The sequence below is a fragment of the Vanacampus margaritifer genome, chromosome 1, assembly GCF_051991255.1.
Source record: "Vanacampus margaritifer isolate UIUO_Vmar chromosome 1, RoL_Vmar_1.0, whole genome shotgun sequence".
NCBI lineage: Eukaryota > Metazoa > Chordata > Actinopteri > Syngnathiformes > Syngnathidae > Vanacampus > Vanacampus margaritifer.
This window is the reverse complement of record NC_135432.1, coordinates 28514495-28528709: the sequence shown is the minus strand read 5'-3', so window position 1 is coordinate 28528709 and position 14215 is coordinate 28514495. Positions and strand designations below refer to the sequence as shown.

At 40.1% G+C, this 14215-nt stretch overlaps 1 protein-coding gene across 3 annotated transcripts; it reads right to left on the bottom strand.

Annotated features, from left to right (window-relative positions):
• Positions 1-127: 127 nt before the first annotated feature.
• On the bottom strand, positions 128-13596 carry LOC144036466 (solute carrier family 35 member E2A). Of its 3 annotated transcripts, none has more exons than XM_077547156.1 (9): positions 13288-13596; positions 11567-12010; positions 10296-10431; positions 5452-5579; positions 4485-4605; positions 4360-4413; positions 4204-4276; positions 2597-2742; positions 128-1872 (listed from the first exon to the last, which is right to left on the bottom strand). In XM_077547156.1, the coding sequence occupies exons 2-9, from the start codon at positions 11847-11849 to the stop codon at positions 1641-1643; spliced, it is 1173 nt and encodes a 390-aa protein (XP_077403282.1). In that variant the 5' UTR covers positions 11850-12010; positions 13288-13596; the 3' UTR covers positions 128-1640. The 3 variants fall into 3 exon arrangements, with proteins under 3 accessions (XP_077403282.1, XP_077403297.1, XP_077403290.1); XM_077547171.1 differs by having other exon boundaries at positions 11567-11868; XM_077547164.1 differs by lacking the exon at positions 13288-13596 and adding an exon at positions 12095-12121.
• Positions 13597-14215: the final 619 nt, after the last annotated feature.

Sequence of the window (14215 nt, the reverse complement as noted above, 5' to 3'; positions counted from 1 at the left end):
TGTAATTGTAAACAGACTCCACTAATGTGCCAACTAATGTGGATTTAAGACAAACTGATAATTGAAAATGAAAGCTTCTACAAGCACCCAAATATTTCATTTAAAAAAAACACACACACAACCAATATTTGCAACTTTGGAACATTTAACAATTGATGGGATTTTTTTGGGGTGAACATTTGGAACCTTTGCCTCCAAACACCATTTAAGATGAAAATCATGACAGGACTATTTAGGGAAAACACCTGAGAAGGATGTCAGGGTTGAAAGAGACGAAACACTTTTTTTTTTTAAACAAATAAAATAAAAATACAGCTGCTAAAGCAGTAAAAAGAAAATTCTGCTTGTTGAGGCACTGCGATACTGATATATAAAACAGAAACAGAAATGTGTCAACAAACATTTCCCTTACAGAGATGAAATTAACTCTGTGACAATGATGTGTTTCTGAAAAGGAAAGAAAAAAAACGACAGCGGATGTACTGCCCATGTATGCTCTTTGCTCCATGATGGCTCCCGACGTGCTCCATCACAAAGCATTTTGAATCACCCAACTCATGTTACATTTACCTCTCTACGAAGACTAAAGCATCGGGGAGTAGTTTGCCTTGTGTTTACTTGCATGCTTTCAACTAGTAAAATCAGCTTGAAAGCCATTTTTTTTCCTGTTGATCCAAATAAAGTTCATAAAGGCATGGTTGGGTGAATTTGCAGTGGGGAAGTACAGGTAGCACCCGTTTTCTAGGTATACATGTCTATGATAACTATAGGCAGTATTTTGGGTATATGTCCATCTAGTTTCTGTACAGCTTTACATCACTAGAGTAAGATTGGAGCCTGCTACAGATTTACAGAACTCGTGTATATTTTCTTTCATTCAAGACAATTTTCATAAAGTAGAATTGTGTAGTAGTAAATCCATTTTGATGTTTGAGGCTACCTGTATAGTCAAATGTGTTGCAGGAAGATTTGGGCCATAGTCAGACACTTTCGCACACACACTTTTACCGAACCTTTTAACTAACTTGGGAGGTTATGCAAATACACTGATCCATCCAGCAACTTGGGAGTGGTTTCACAGCTTCAAGGTGCACTGGGAACGAGTCGAATCACGACTGAGGACAAGCATTCCTGGAATGCAGTAATTGCTCCGTTATATTTTTTAAGACGCATCTTAAAATGTGCCAAGTGGTGTAAACTGACACTTTGGCAGGAGGATCGTCCAGTGAGCCTCTTTTCGCATTTACTGTACACAGTGTAGCTATTCCTGTGTCCCTGTCAAAGTTATGGCGTACATTTAGCAGCCGCTGTACCACAGATGAGATTCGCTGGCATAGCCTGGAATCGAGACGCAAGACAAAATGCTTACAAGAAGGTGACTTCCTCCCAAAAAAGATGAAGGAAACCGTGAGCTTCTCATTTTGTCAAATGCTTTGCGCGTTGCTAACGGCCAGTAAATGTTCCACAGGAATCAGAAAGGCGTTCTCTCACCTTTCGACAAGAGTCACTTTCACTACCGGATCTTACCTGGAAATTATTTCTATGGTCCTCCCATTATTGGAATGTATGCATGGTGACAAATGCAGCTGGCCCACGATTGTTAAGCCATGATACTGAGAGTTTTAAAAAATGCAGAAACTTTAGTCAGACTGCGGGCCTTGTGGGATGTTCTGGTCCTGTGATTGTAGTTTGTGGTTCTGCTGTGCGGCCATGGCCTGCAAGTGCTGCCGCTGGGCCTGCCTGGCTTTGTTGTACAAGAAAACCCCCACAAATACCAGGACGGTGCCGGTGGCGCTGAGCATGGTGATCTGATTGCTGAACACGATGACGCTCAGCCACACGGACAGGGCGTGCTTCACCGTGCTTGCCACGCTGAGGAGGAGAGGAGGGAGTGCTCATTTGACTGCTAAATTTGCACAAAATCTCAGCATACGTCACAAGAGCTCCATTCAGTCAACATAAAAACATAATAATAAATAGACAGGGACAGTGTGTATTATTTGGCGCCATCTAGTGCTGAACAAATACAATGATTTTAAAACACCACAAAATCAGTTTGCGCAAAAAAAAATGTTCAAAGGTAGTAAATTTGACAAAGGCTGGAGGGTAAAACTACACAACCACAATGTATCAAGCATTTAAAGTGGAAGTCAAACTTAAACATTTCTTGACAATAATATGCTCATGTGCCCTTAGTCTAAACATGACATTCTGAATAATATGACATTTGTGGAATATGAGTTATGAAGCAAAATCCAGCCGTTTTTATCCATCTCAGGGGGCGGCCATTTTGCCACTTGCTGTCGACTGAAGATGACCTCCATGTTGCTCAGGGCTCAGGCAACGGCCAATCACTGCTCATCTGTTTTCTGAAGCTGCGCTGTGATTGGTTGTTACCCGAGACCTGAGCAACATTGACGTCATCTTCAGTCGACAGCAAGTGGCAAAATGACCACCCATTGAGATGGGTAAAAACGGCTGGATTTTGCTGTTTAACTCATATTCCACTAACGCAATAATAAACAGAATAACATATTTAGACTAGTGGCGCTGCGAAAAATTGGTGGGTTGACTTCACCTTTAAAAGGCATCGTACCTGAACGTAACGGGAGAAATGCGTCCCATAAGAGCGTAGGCAGTGACACTCTGCAGGTGAAACAGGGCGCCATTGAAGAGCAGCAACAAGATGATGTCCCGACTGAAGGTGAAGGTCTGTCCACTCTTTTCAGTTGCTGGAGTTTCCTGTGAAACAGAAATAAGCATCAGACACATTTCTTCTAGGAATGTAGATGCTACATATATTATTTGACAGGGTTCCTTTTCTTGAAATTATTTCCCATGACTTTTTTTCATATCAAATCAAACTTTATAGCACCTTTTGTAAATTAAAATGCAACTCAAAGTGCTGCGTGATTAAAATATCCATAGGACAAGCCTTAAACCAATATATTATAGAAGTGTTGTTTACATATTATTTCTTACATTTTGCCTATTTAACCAGATTTCTTCAATTATACCAAATACCATAGAGCAAATAGGCTTTAAAAAAATTTCTCCCAGCTGTAAATCCATTCTCATTGTTCCCTCCAAAAAAGGCGTTTAAAAGAACAACAAACACGCATGGACAAAAAACAAGGAAAACATTCTACGATATCAATGGGCTCTTTGCACAAAACAACTATTTCCTGAACTCAATACCACTCCTCCATTTACTGTCTTTCATGATTGGACAAACTGATTAATCCAGGTGTGTCTGGCCATTGTAGTCGTGGTTACTGAGGTCAGGCACACCTGGATTAATCAGTTTGTCCAATCATGAAAGACAGGAAATGAAGGAGTGGTACTGAGTTCAGGAAATAGTTGATTTGTGCAAAGAGCCCATTAAAGTGCCAGTAAAGCTGCTTGTTGCTAGATGCATTGTTGCAATGTAAGCCCCTCCTCAAGAGTATTTTCTCCAAAACAGGGAAGATATTTCCCAATAGAAAAAAATGGATCAGCTCCTCAAAGTTGACGTGCTACTTACTCTACAAAAGTTACTCAGACTATTTGTTTCACATATTTTAGTTTAATTTTACTGTTGTCGTTTTTTTTGAAAGATTCAGTGAAAAAGTTAAATGATTAAATTAATAAAAGTTCAAGTGAAATTAGTTTAGATTTTTTTTTGTACTAAATTATTTTGTAGCTACGCATATAGCAAACGAAGGAATAATTTGTAATATATTTTATTTCAGAAAATTATATTAAAGCAGAGCTGTTTTAAAATACATTTAGCTTCACTTCTAGACAGGAAAATATAGTTTGCTGCTATACACAATGTGAATTGAAGAAACAAAAACTATTGATTCTAGAAAAAAAGAAAAGCAATTGCTCATTCATAATGTTGACACATTTTTATTGTTGCTGCGATCAACTGAAAAATAAAATAAATGAAAATTGCTACTCAAATGAAGCCATTGATTTGCAAAACTGCTCCGCAAAGAAAAACAAAAATAAATATCGAGCCTGGCTAAAGTATGAAATATTAAGTGAAACATGGCCCTGTAACACAACCCGTTAACCGTCGCTTTCTCGAAGGTGTAGTCACGGTCGCTGCAATGCTACTGAAACCAGACCGTACTGCCTAAAGTTTAGCTCTATGTCACTCAACAGACTTATAACCTGTATATCATACACGTTCTAGACACAATTTACTAATTGACCTACCAAGAGGAAAATCCAGGCCGGGATGAGCATGATGATTGCCGCTGCACTGGTGTAAAATTGCAATTCCGGAGGGCTGAAACGACAACAACAATCATTACAATTGTGAGAAGGGGAAAAAATGTATCATTTCACTTGCATTGTTCCTGGTCTTTTTACCTGAATTTGTAAGTGTCACCACTCAATAGTTTCTTGGAGAAGACATTCTGTAAACTGAAATGGGAGCGAAAGGGTTAAGTGAGGCGTGCCACTGCGTGCTCCGATAGGCAGCAGTGTTACCGTACCAGTCCATGATGTTGGTGGAGAGCGCGGCGGAGAAACCGAGCAAGTTGAAGCTGAGCTCTGTGGCCGTGCAGAGCGCCAGGCCCGCCATGACGGGGAACAGGGAGAGGTTCACCCACAAGCCTGGATTCAAATGAGTGTGGTCAGTGATCAATGAGGACGTATATTGGCTGATCTGGGTCCGCTTAAGGTCACATTGATTCGTCAGCGGTTAATAGCGGCCCATGACAAGACATATACGCTATAGTGAAGGTGATCAATCACAGTTTAGGTGTAGACAATTACAAGAGCCAGAAGCAATCATTTGAATGCAAATGTATTCCGCATGCACCTGGGTCGATCATTTTCATATAAATTGAACAAAAATGCTATGATAATAATAATTTAACAAATTTAGCAAGTTTTTCAGGCCACCTTGTTTTTTTAAGGGCAAATGTCTCTCATGCTATAACATCCACACTGAAAGCCATTTTTTTCATAAAGTTAAAATTGTATACATTCATAGTAAAGGCAATCCTTTATTGACAGAGGAAATGTTGGTGGCCCGCTGCAATTTACTTCTTGCATACTGGTAAGCCAAAACACGTCCCTTCAAACTCTGTGGCTACAATTGCATAAATGATCCTAAATACTCATTATTATAATCCTAATAACACAGACATGCTAAAGCTACAACAATTTAACAAATTCAAACATATCAATGTCTATCGGATGTATTGCAACAACAAAATGAGGCTCTAATGGCATTCATTGTAAAGACAGCTTGGATGAAAAAGATGGAGCATTTGTAAAAGAAAAAAAAACTTGAACTATGAATATTGTGAATATTTTTTCTTAGTTTCGGTTTAAATGCTAGCAATTGCCAATAATTCAAATAATCATATCAGTCAAATGAATTGATTTACAAAAGCAAATTGAGCAGGGGCACATCTTCACTGTTACTGAACCAATCATATGGAAATGACCCACCTGTGTACTCTCCAAGAATCAACCTGGACATGATGACAGTAAAAATGGGTGCAGAGCTCTTCACCGTCTCTGCAAAAGACACGGCCACATTCTTCAGACTGACCAAGCCCAAGACCACCGTGGTAAACCTGGAAAACAGGCACAGGGATTCTAAGAACGCCACCAAACGTGTGAATTGTGAGGCTTGTGTCATTTTCTGCAAAAAGGGGCGTGGCTAAAATCCTTTGAACCCTTATATCTTCAGGAACTATTGGGTCAATCTTCACAAAACTGGTATTGTTAAAAAAAGGGAATTCAACAACGATTCCAATCATTCATAAGATCACATGACTTTAAAATGTTTCTTGTGATGTAATCTCAAACATATTCTCTACAACATATACAAGTTTCATCAGGTACATTTTTTCAAGTTTAGCAGCAAGAAGGCGTCAAAATATCTTGACTAGCCATCAATATTATTATTAAGGCAAAAGAGTCATAATTTCAACTGTTGTTCCAGGAACAGGTCGGAAAGCTGCTTTTGTGAAGTCCTGTCTGCCTTCTGGCTCTGTTATTGATGCTGGCTACGTATCCTGCTCTGTTTTTTCCTCTACTCTGTCCTCTTCCTCTTCCTCACTGTCTCTGTTGCTCCCGTGTCGTCCCCTCCACTCCTGTTCTAATATTCTTAATAAATAAGAAGAGATATCTGGACTTTTTCTTCATTGTCTGAAAATGACTCGCATAAATAACATCAAGGTTTTTCCTGTGTACAAAATTCAGAGGCGGCCACCTCCACCTTATTTGCTCACCACCTCCAGCCTGAGTGACTGATAATAAATGAATGCTTTCACCCAATAATAGTCATATTATTATTGGAACTATTAATCTTATTATTGAAACATGGAATAATTGTATGTTGCCTGTAAAAAAAAGAAAGCAAGTCAGTTGAATTTACAGAATACATGCACGTCATGGTGCATGGTCAGGATTAGGGATGATCGATACCACCGAAACGCAACTCTTGAGTAGTCACCGCTACTGATACCAAATACCACTAATAAATAAAATCGTAAAATGGCCGTGAGTACCGATACTTTAAAATAAGACTGGTATTGCCACCGATAGCTGGTATTGGTGGTCACCCATCATAGTCAGGATAATACCACCTCTGCCTCAATTTGAGCCAGGAAAACCCTGAACATACAGTGGACAAGCAGCAGCTCGCGTTAGCTAATGCAACTCAGCTATACATGTCAAAATCCTGACAAAGAGCTGCTGTAATGGCACTATCAGCACTTAAAAACACCTTACGACAAATATGTAGTTCCCCATTTTCTTTTACTATAGAATATTTTGACAAATGGGACTTCTTCCTCTTCTCTGGTAACTCCTTTTGAGTACAAGCTGTGGTCATGTGCATCAGGTGCCACAACAAGAGGAGGCAAAAGAAGGAGCAAGCATTCTGTGGTACAAGCTACCAAAAGAGGAACCAAGGCGTAGCCAATGGATCATAGCAGCCATAAAAAGGGCCAATAAGACGGAGAAGCAAGATCCTTCTCATAGTGGCGGTCATCGCCTGTAGAGTGATCACTTCACATCAGGGGAGTCAATTACTGGATTAGTTAGTAGGGGTGGGAATCTTTGAATGTCTCACAATTCGATTCAATTCCGATTTTTGGGCCTGCGATTTGATTCAGAATCGATTTTCGATTAAGAACGATTTTTACTTCAAAATGATTTAATTGGCAAGGATTTTTGCTTCAATCTGTAGATGTGCAAGGAATTGTAATGATCTACTCCAGTCTGACTCGCTAATGCTAATTAGCGCGCTACTCGCAATACTTTTATCACTCAAAAGAACGGCTCCACACTGCAAAAAAACAACTTTTATTGGAATAACTTGATCGTGACTTTTTCCTTTTACTCTCTAATGTGGCTACAACTTAACAGTGTATTAGACCGTGTGGAACCACACTGCCCCTAAGTGGCCAAAACGGGTACAACATGAACAGCGCTCCAAATGATGGCACACACAGACAAAGGCAAGACAGTATAAAATAATTTAAATAAAATCAATTTTGGGACATTTAACTCTTTCACTGCCAGACGTTTTCAGAAACGGGTTGTCCCCACTGCCAGCCGATTTAAGCATTTTGAGTGATCTTTCAAGGTCCACAGAAAATGTTGTGTTTGGACTATGGAAACACACATACTACCAAATAAAAGATTGGACTCTCAGCTTTCATCAGAAAAAAAAGTTTGTTTCTACCTTATTCCGTTCTTCAGTAATCAACAATAGAAAATGGTTACTTTCACCGAAATTCTCTGTTTTGAAACAAAAAATGGAGAAAAAGAGCTTTTTGTGAAACAATGTTATTTCATGCACTCTAGTGAATTGTACACTTCTTTTTGTCCATGAATGATGCCACAAACACCTAAATAGTGCTTTACTTCTGTAAAACGCTTTCACCAACAATGAAAAAGTGTTTTTTGATTGCAAAATACGTTTATTTCCATTCAACAGTGTAACAATTTGACAAAACAATTTCGCAAACTATTTACAAATGTGTGCAACTGTGGTACTTCTTACAATTATGTGGATGTTTCAAATAAAGTTTTTCCTTTTGTAACGCTCTCCTGCGTGCAAGGAGACGCCAGGACTCGCACAACAGTTTACTTTCACTTTCGCATTGGTCCGTTTTGCGTGCAAACGTTACACTTTCTTGACGGCCTTTTTTTCCGGGGAATAAAAAGCAAGTAGCAGACTGTACACACTTCCTCCGATGAATATGCATTGGACTCGGGGCACTCTCCGTCGTCCGATCGAACGTCCGCCTGTGCGTGCTCGGTTGCGCTCCGCGTTACGACACCGTCATAGCCGCCGCGTCAGCGGTTCCAATTTCGCCGTCAAGCTCGGATTCACCTTCATCATCATCGAGGATGATCATCGTCGTCATCAATGTACTATTTTAGCGTTGGTCGATGCCTTTCGTCTTGTAAGTGTAGAGCTGCTTGCAAACGCTCGCCATTGCCCGTTCCCTCCTCCATCTAGCTCCATCTAACGTCTTCTACTGCCACGTCAATGCTTCCCAACCACGGAGTCACCACCCTCATCTTCATCATCGATGATGATCATCGTCGTCAACAATGTGCTCTTTCAGCGATGCTTTTGGTCTTTGAAAAAAACGGCTCGGGCGTGAGCTCCTCGCGACCGGCCGCCATTTTTCCTTTGTCTTCCATTCTCATCTCCTGCTCGACGCTCTAGCTCCGCCTCTACTGACGCCCACCCGATCTTGTCAAAAGAGAGTCATCGCTGCCCTCTAGGGGCCAAAAATAGTCATTAGGCACAACAGACCGGCTGGAAACTTTCACCACAGCTCCGGAAGCCTTGCCCGCACCCGTTTCAAAAAAATAAATAAATAAATAAAATTGGATGACGTCTTTAGACGTCATTGGCAGTGCTCCGTAGGTTGACGTCTATAAACGTCAATGGCAGTGAAAGAGTTAAAAACGATTCTGAATCGTACTAAGTGAGAATGGCGATTCTTATGAGAATCCATTTTTGGGCACACCCCTATTAGTTAGTCATGTAGATGTGGCTTTGATTGTATATTTATTTATTACTAAATGATGGCGAAAGACTTGGCACACGGCGGTTGGACCAGCAGATGCTACCGGATGCTATCAGATGCTAACTAGCAGATGCTTGCCATCACATGCAATATTTGGGGGAAGTAGTCCGTTTTGTTTATGTCGTCAAAACTTTCGCTTGGGCCGCTACTGGTTTATAGATATTGCACAGTTGAATACAATAAGTGATTAACAGTAGCACCATAAACAAAAAAAATGGCACAAACAAAGGTCGCAAGATTGCAAATTTGACCACACATAAAGGAGAATAATAAATCTGGATTCTACAAACTTGTAATCCTCCAAGCATTTGTATGATCACAAGCACTCACCAGTGTAGTGAGAGGGAAATTCATTGCAGATCGGGAACACTCTCCCTATCTTCCGTCACTGACGGGAAAAGAACTCATGGCGCTTCATAGGGGGTCTGTAATATCCAACCTGTCCACCTTGCGCATCTCATTATGTCCCTTTCATCAAAGTAAGATGCGAATTAACTGGGACGCAAAGTTGACGGCAAAACACTAGGTTTATCGCCGGGTCTCCAATTGCCTTTCATAACTATCCTGCTAATGTGGCGGTGTATTCGGGAATAGGTTGATGTCACGAGCTCTACTGTAGCAAAGTAAATTGACAGGTTGTACACTTAAATCAGGGGTGTCCAAGTTCGATCCTCGAGAGCCTCTACCCCAGCCTGTTTTCCATGTTTCTCTCTACCAACACACCTGATTCATGATCAAGATCGTTAGCAGGCGTCTGCAAAGCTTGCTGATGAGCTGATCATTAGCTTCAGCTGCGATGGAGGGAGAGATGGAAAACAGGCTTGGTAGGGGCTCCCGAGGACCGGATTTGGGCACCACTGCCATAAGATGTCAGAAGGTACAATGAACCTGTGTATCCACCTGCTGCCATTCACACAACAGAATAAGCCATGGCTTCCTGCAAGAACCTGTATATCAACCCTGCGTTCAAATAAGCAGGCCCAGAGCTCACAACAAGTCCATTTGTGAGTACATTGAAACACGATCCGCATTATTTCGGTAGTCGTACGTTTTGTGACTTTTTTTGTTTGGTCGTGTGTCACAAGACTTTTCCAATGTAAAATGACTGTTTGGCTCAATAATGGTTGGGAAACACAGCACAAGGCTGCCCATTTAACAATTGCTAGAAAACCATGCTTTGTCTTGTACGTTTTGACAAATGATTTGAGCTTTGGAGGAGGACTGTCCTCTCACCTCATCAGTCCAACGAACAGCATGATCATGATGAAGTTGGGGGGGTACTCGTTCCTGGACTTGTGCTGGTAAAGGCAGCAGGGCACGAACATCTTGAGGAAGCCAATGACGGTGGTGGAGAGCATCTGAACGGCACCTGTTCACAAGAAAGGAAGAGACGTTAATAACAATGAAACACATATTACAATGATACTCAACAAATGCTTAACAACTTATCAAATTCAAATCGACATAATGTAGTACAATCAATTTTAAAATCACAATGGCTGCAATTTTTGAGGGAAAAAAACATTTGTGCTTAATTTTGGTCAGTCAGTAGGCTTATTTATTTATTTTTTTTATATGTACAATTTACTTATTTAGTTCGTTTACAAATCACTGTTTCATGAAAAATGTAAAGATTAAGTGATAAGGCCAGATTTGTTTGCATTATTGTAATAATGTGATTGACGACTTGGTGACTTGTGTGTTTACAGCACACTTGCCTGTTAGAATTTTAAGAAGTTGTCATAGTGAATGTGAGTGTTTAGTCATACAAGTAGTTAAACTGTATTTCCTATTTCATTGTTTATTTGGCTTTATTTTAGCATAAGCCTATCCTATAAAACCAAAAGATAAATGTGTAATGAATCTGATATTGTCTATTTTCATTCAAATTGCATGTGTTTGCTTAAAAAAAAAAAAAGATTCAAGAGGAGGGGGAAAGATGGCATATTAAATCACAAATGCAATATTTTTGGGGGGCATACATAAAAAAAAAATCAAAAAAAAATCACAATAAGATTTATTTTCAAAATCATTTGGCCCTAATCTTCAAAATATATATATTTTTAAATCTCTCTTGGGTCAAAGCAATACAATTATGTTATTGGTTTGGCGCCATCTTATGGCATCTTGATGACAAGGATCTACGTTGGCGTAAATTGAGTAGTTTTATTTAGGCAAAAATAGTAGTTTTTAACTATTTGTACCAATAGTAATCCTTTTGTTTTCTTGTTATGGTGGCAATTACTGCCAAGTGCCGGAATGTATAGTGGACCAGGCATGCCTAACAAAAGTGAAAATCCACACATAATTGAAAATATTTATGAATAACAAAAAAAAAAAAAAAGTTGATTGGCTCCTCCATTAAAATTTATATATATATATATATATATATATATATATATATAAAAATTAAAATCCAGAGTAGTAACAAGTCGAAATCAAAAGTTTCCTAGAACACATTGCACTCTAACTTCAAGGCTCCTCTGTATGTCATCCTCCCTTACCCAGCATGCTCGGCTGTCCTTCCAGCAGCGACAGGATGTATTTGTTGAGGAAGAGGGTGCAGAAGCTGAAGAAGTACCAGAGGGCCAGGTAGGTGAGGGAGCGGCGGTTCAAGACCCCCGAGCCGGCCTTGATCACCGTGGTCTCCGTGACGATGATCTTCAGCACCTGGTCACTGGGGAGGCTCTCGCTGCGAGCCAACACCACTCGCTCTTGACGGATGTGAAGCGGGAGCAGAAAGCGCCATAGTGAATGCCTGCTGCTTTTCTGCCTGTTGCCCGGCATCGCCCCTTTTGCCCAGGCCCTTAAGGAGAGAGGGGAGATGAACGGTCTGAAAGAGTGGCTGTATAACTAAGGCATCTTCTGATCAGTCATGTGACGTTCTTTCTTTGCTTCAACTTGCAGTGAAGACATTCTGGTATTGATGCCTGCAGCGCCTGCAGCACCTGCAACATACAACGGCCAATACAGTGAAACCCTGCTACTGCATAGAGCAGATTTTAAGGTGATTGTTAATTATGGGTTCTTACACATATAAAGCTGGAAAGTTGAAACCTTGTGGTGTACTATCACCTTCTATTAGAAGAGCTTAATAAATTTAGAGGGTGTTAATAGTTTTGCAAGGCACTTTAGATAGGAAAATGCTATGCCAGGAGAAAGATCAGAAACACGAAGGCCTTGCGCAAGAGTTGGCCCTTTGCACTGAACAAAATAAAGTTCATATAAAAGCAATGCCTTTTTTCCCCCCCAATGCCTTTTTTTCCAAGTTATATAAAATAACTGACCTGTTTTCAGCCACTGCTTGTTGCAATGAAACTCGGTATGCCAATTGACCTTTCGCAAATCACGCCCCCAAAACGGCCAAGTCCGCCAAGCTTTTATCCGCTTTGTTGAAATCCATTATAAAATCCACAAATCTTTTGTCAGCTTCAATAAAACCATACCATATAAATAAATATATAAATAAAACTATGTTCATTAGCAGGAAAAAAATATTTTTTTCACGTTAGTTAAGATAGTTATTGTGGCTTGACACTGACAGTAGTACATATATAGGATTTGTATCATTAAAAAAAATAATAATTTGAGAAAAATCTCCTATTTCCTAAACCAGGTAAAATCCTTAAAATCCTTCTTGGGGATTATGATCAAAAGTGAAGCATCTCACTACTTATACTGTAATAACATTATTCAACATTCGTCATTGTTTACCTTTTCAATCACTTTTATACGCAATATTGTAATGAAAATCGGCACTCGTGTCACGCTCCATTTTTTTTTAACATACCACATGACTGATCTCAGGTTTTGGACAGGTGTGATGCTGTGTGAATGCTGCTTAAACATATTGAAAAATTTAGGGAACATTGGTGCAAAAACGTTTTTAATAAGTTTAAGAGTTTTAACAGGTAAACGGGTTGAGTATGAGCGATACGCCCCGCGATAAACGGAGCAGCATAAACCGCAGCTATGTGTACTGTGAGAAATGACTGCAGCTACATAACATCTCTACATATGCCAACCCAATAAGCACATTTTCACGGCTATAAAAGTACTGTACTGCTCTGTGCTCACCATCTGTTTACTGTTCATCGACCCTGCTTATTCATTGCAACACAACAGATACTGCAGACTAACCACTGCAAACATTGAGTACAAGCCACTTGCGTTTATAGTGCACAGAGGACAAAAAAAATTATTAAGGACAAGAACAGAAGCTTACCACGAACACGAAGCAATCCGTGATAGCGTTTACCCAAGGGCCTAGCAAAACAATCGAGAGGACAACACAAGCAGGAAGTTGCACGTTGACGTTAGCTAGCGGCTGCTCGCGGCAACGTGGGGCGCAAAGGTGAGGACTGCGGAGGCTAAAGGCCAGTCGAGCTGTCAGGTCAGCGTCCAAGGCATTACAGGGAATTGTGTGATGCAACAATGACTGTAGACAAACATTTTCTAATCTATCCGGGAGACTCTTATCAGTGCGCTTGACTTTTGGACGTGGCGGCTAACGGCGTCAAGCTAATTTCTTTAAGGCAACAGTGATGCACCTTCAAAGTAAAACTTGAGCTTCAAACAATTATATATACAGTACCCCGGTTTAGTTTCTAAAGAAGTTAGGAACATATTATATTAGTGACTTAGTTTTGGCCATGTAATTGATATACTGTAATGTCTTTTTCTTGTGTTTTGATTGACATGGCTTGAAAAATAATTACTTTTATTTTCTTAATAAATGCGTATATTTCTGTAGTAGCTTCAGCAACGGTGCGTTCAACAACGTCTGAAGTTCTCTCTCACACACACACACACACACGCGCGCACACACACACACACACACACACACACACACACACACACACACACACACACACACACACACACACACACACACACACACACACACACACACGCACACACACACACACACACACGTTTGAGAAGCAGATACACGTTATGACAAATTCTGAACTAACTTTCACCAGCTGTGGAACCTTTATTGCATTTTTTATTATATATTACTGAATTTTTCAAAAAGGGTCTGGGGTAGTGTAGCATGTGAAGCAGGTGAGAAACTTAACTGCATTTTGTTATTTGTACCCACAGGAACCCTTCAAAATCACCCATTTCATCCTAAGTGAATGCAGTCTTGG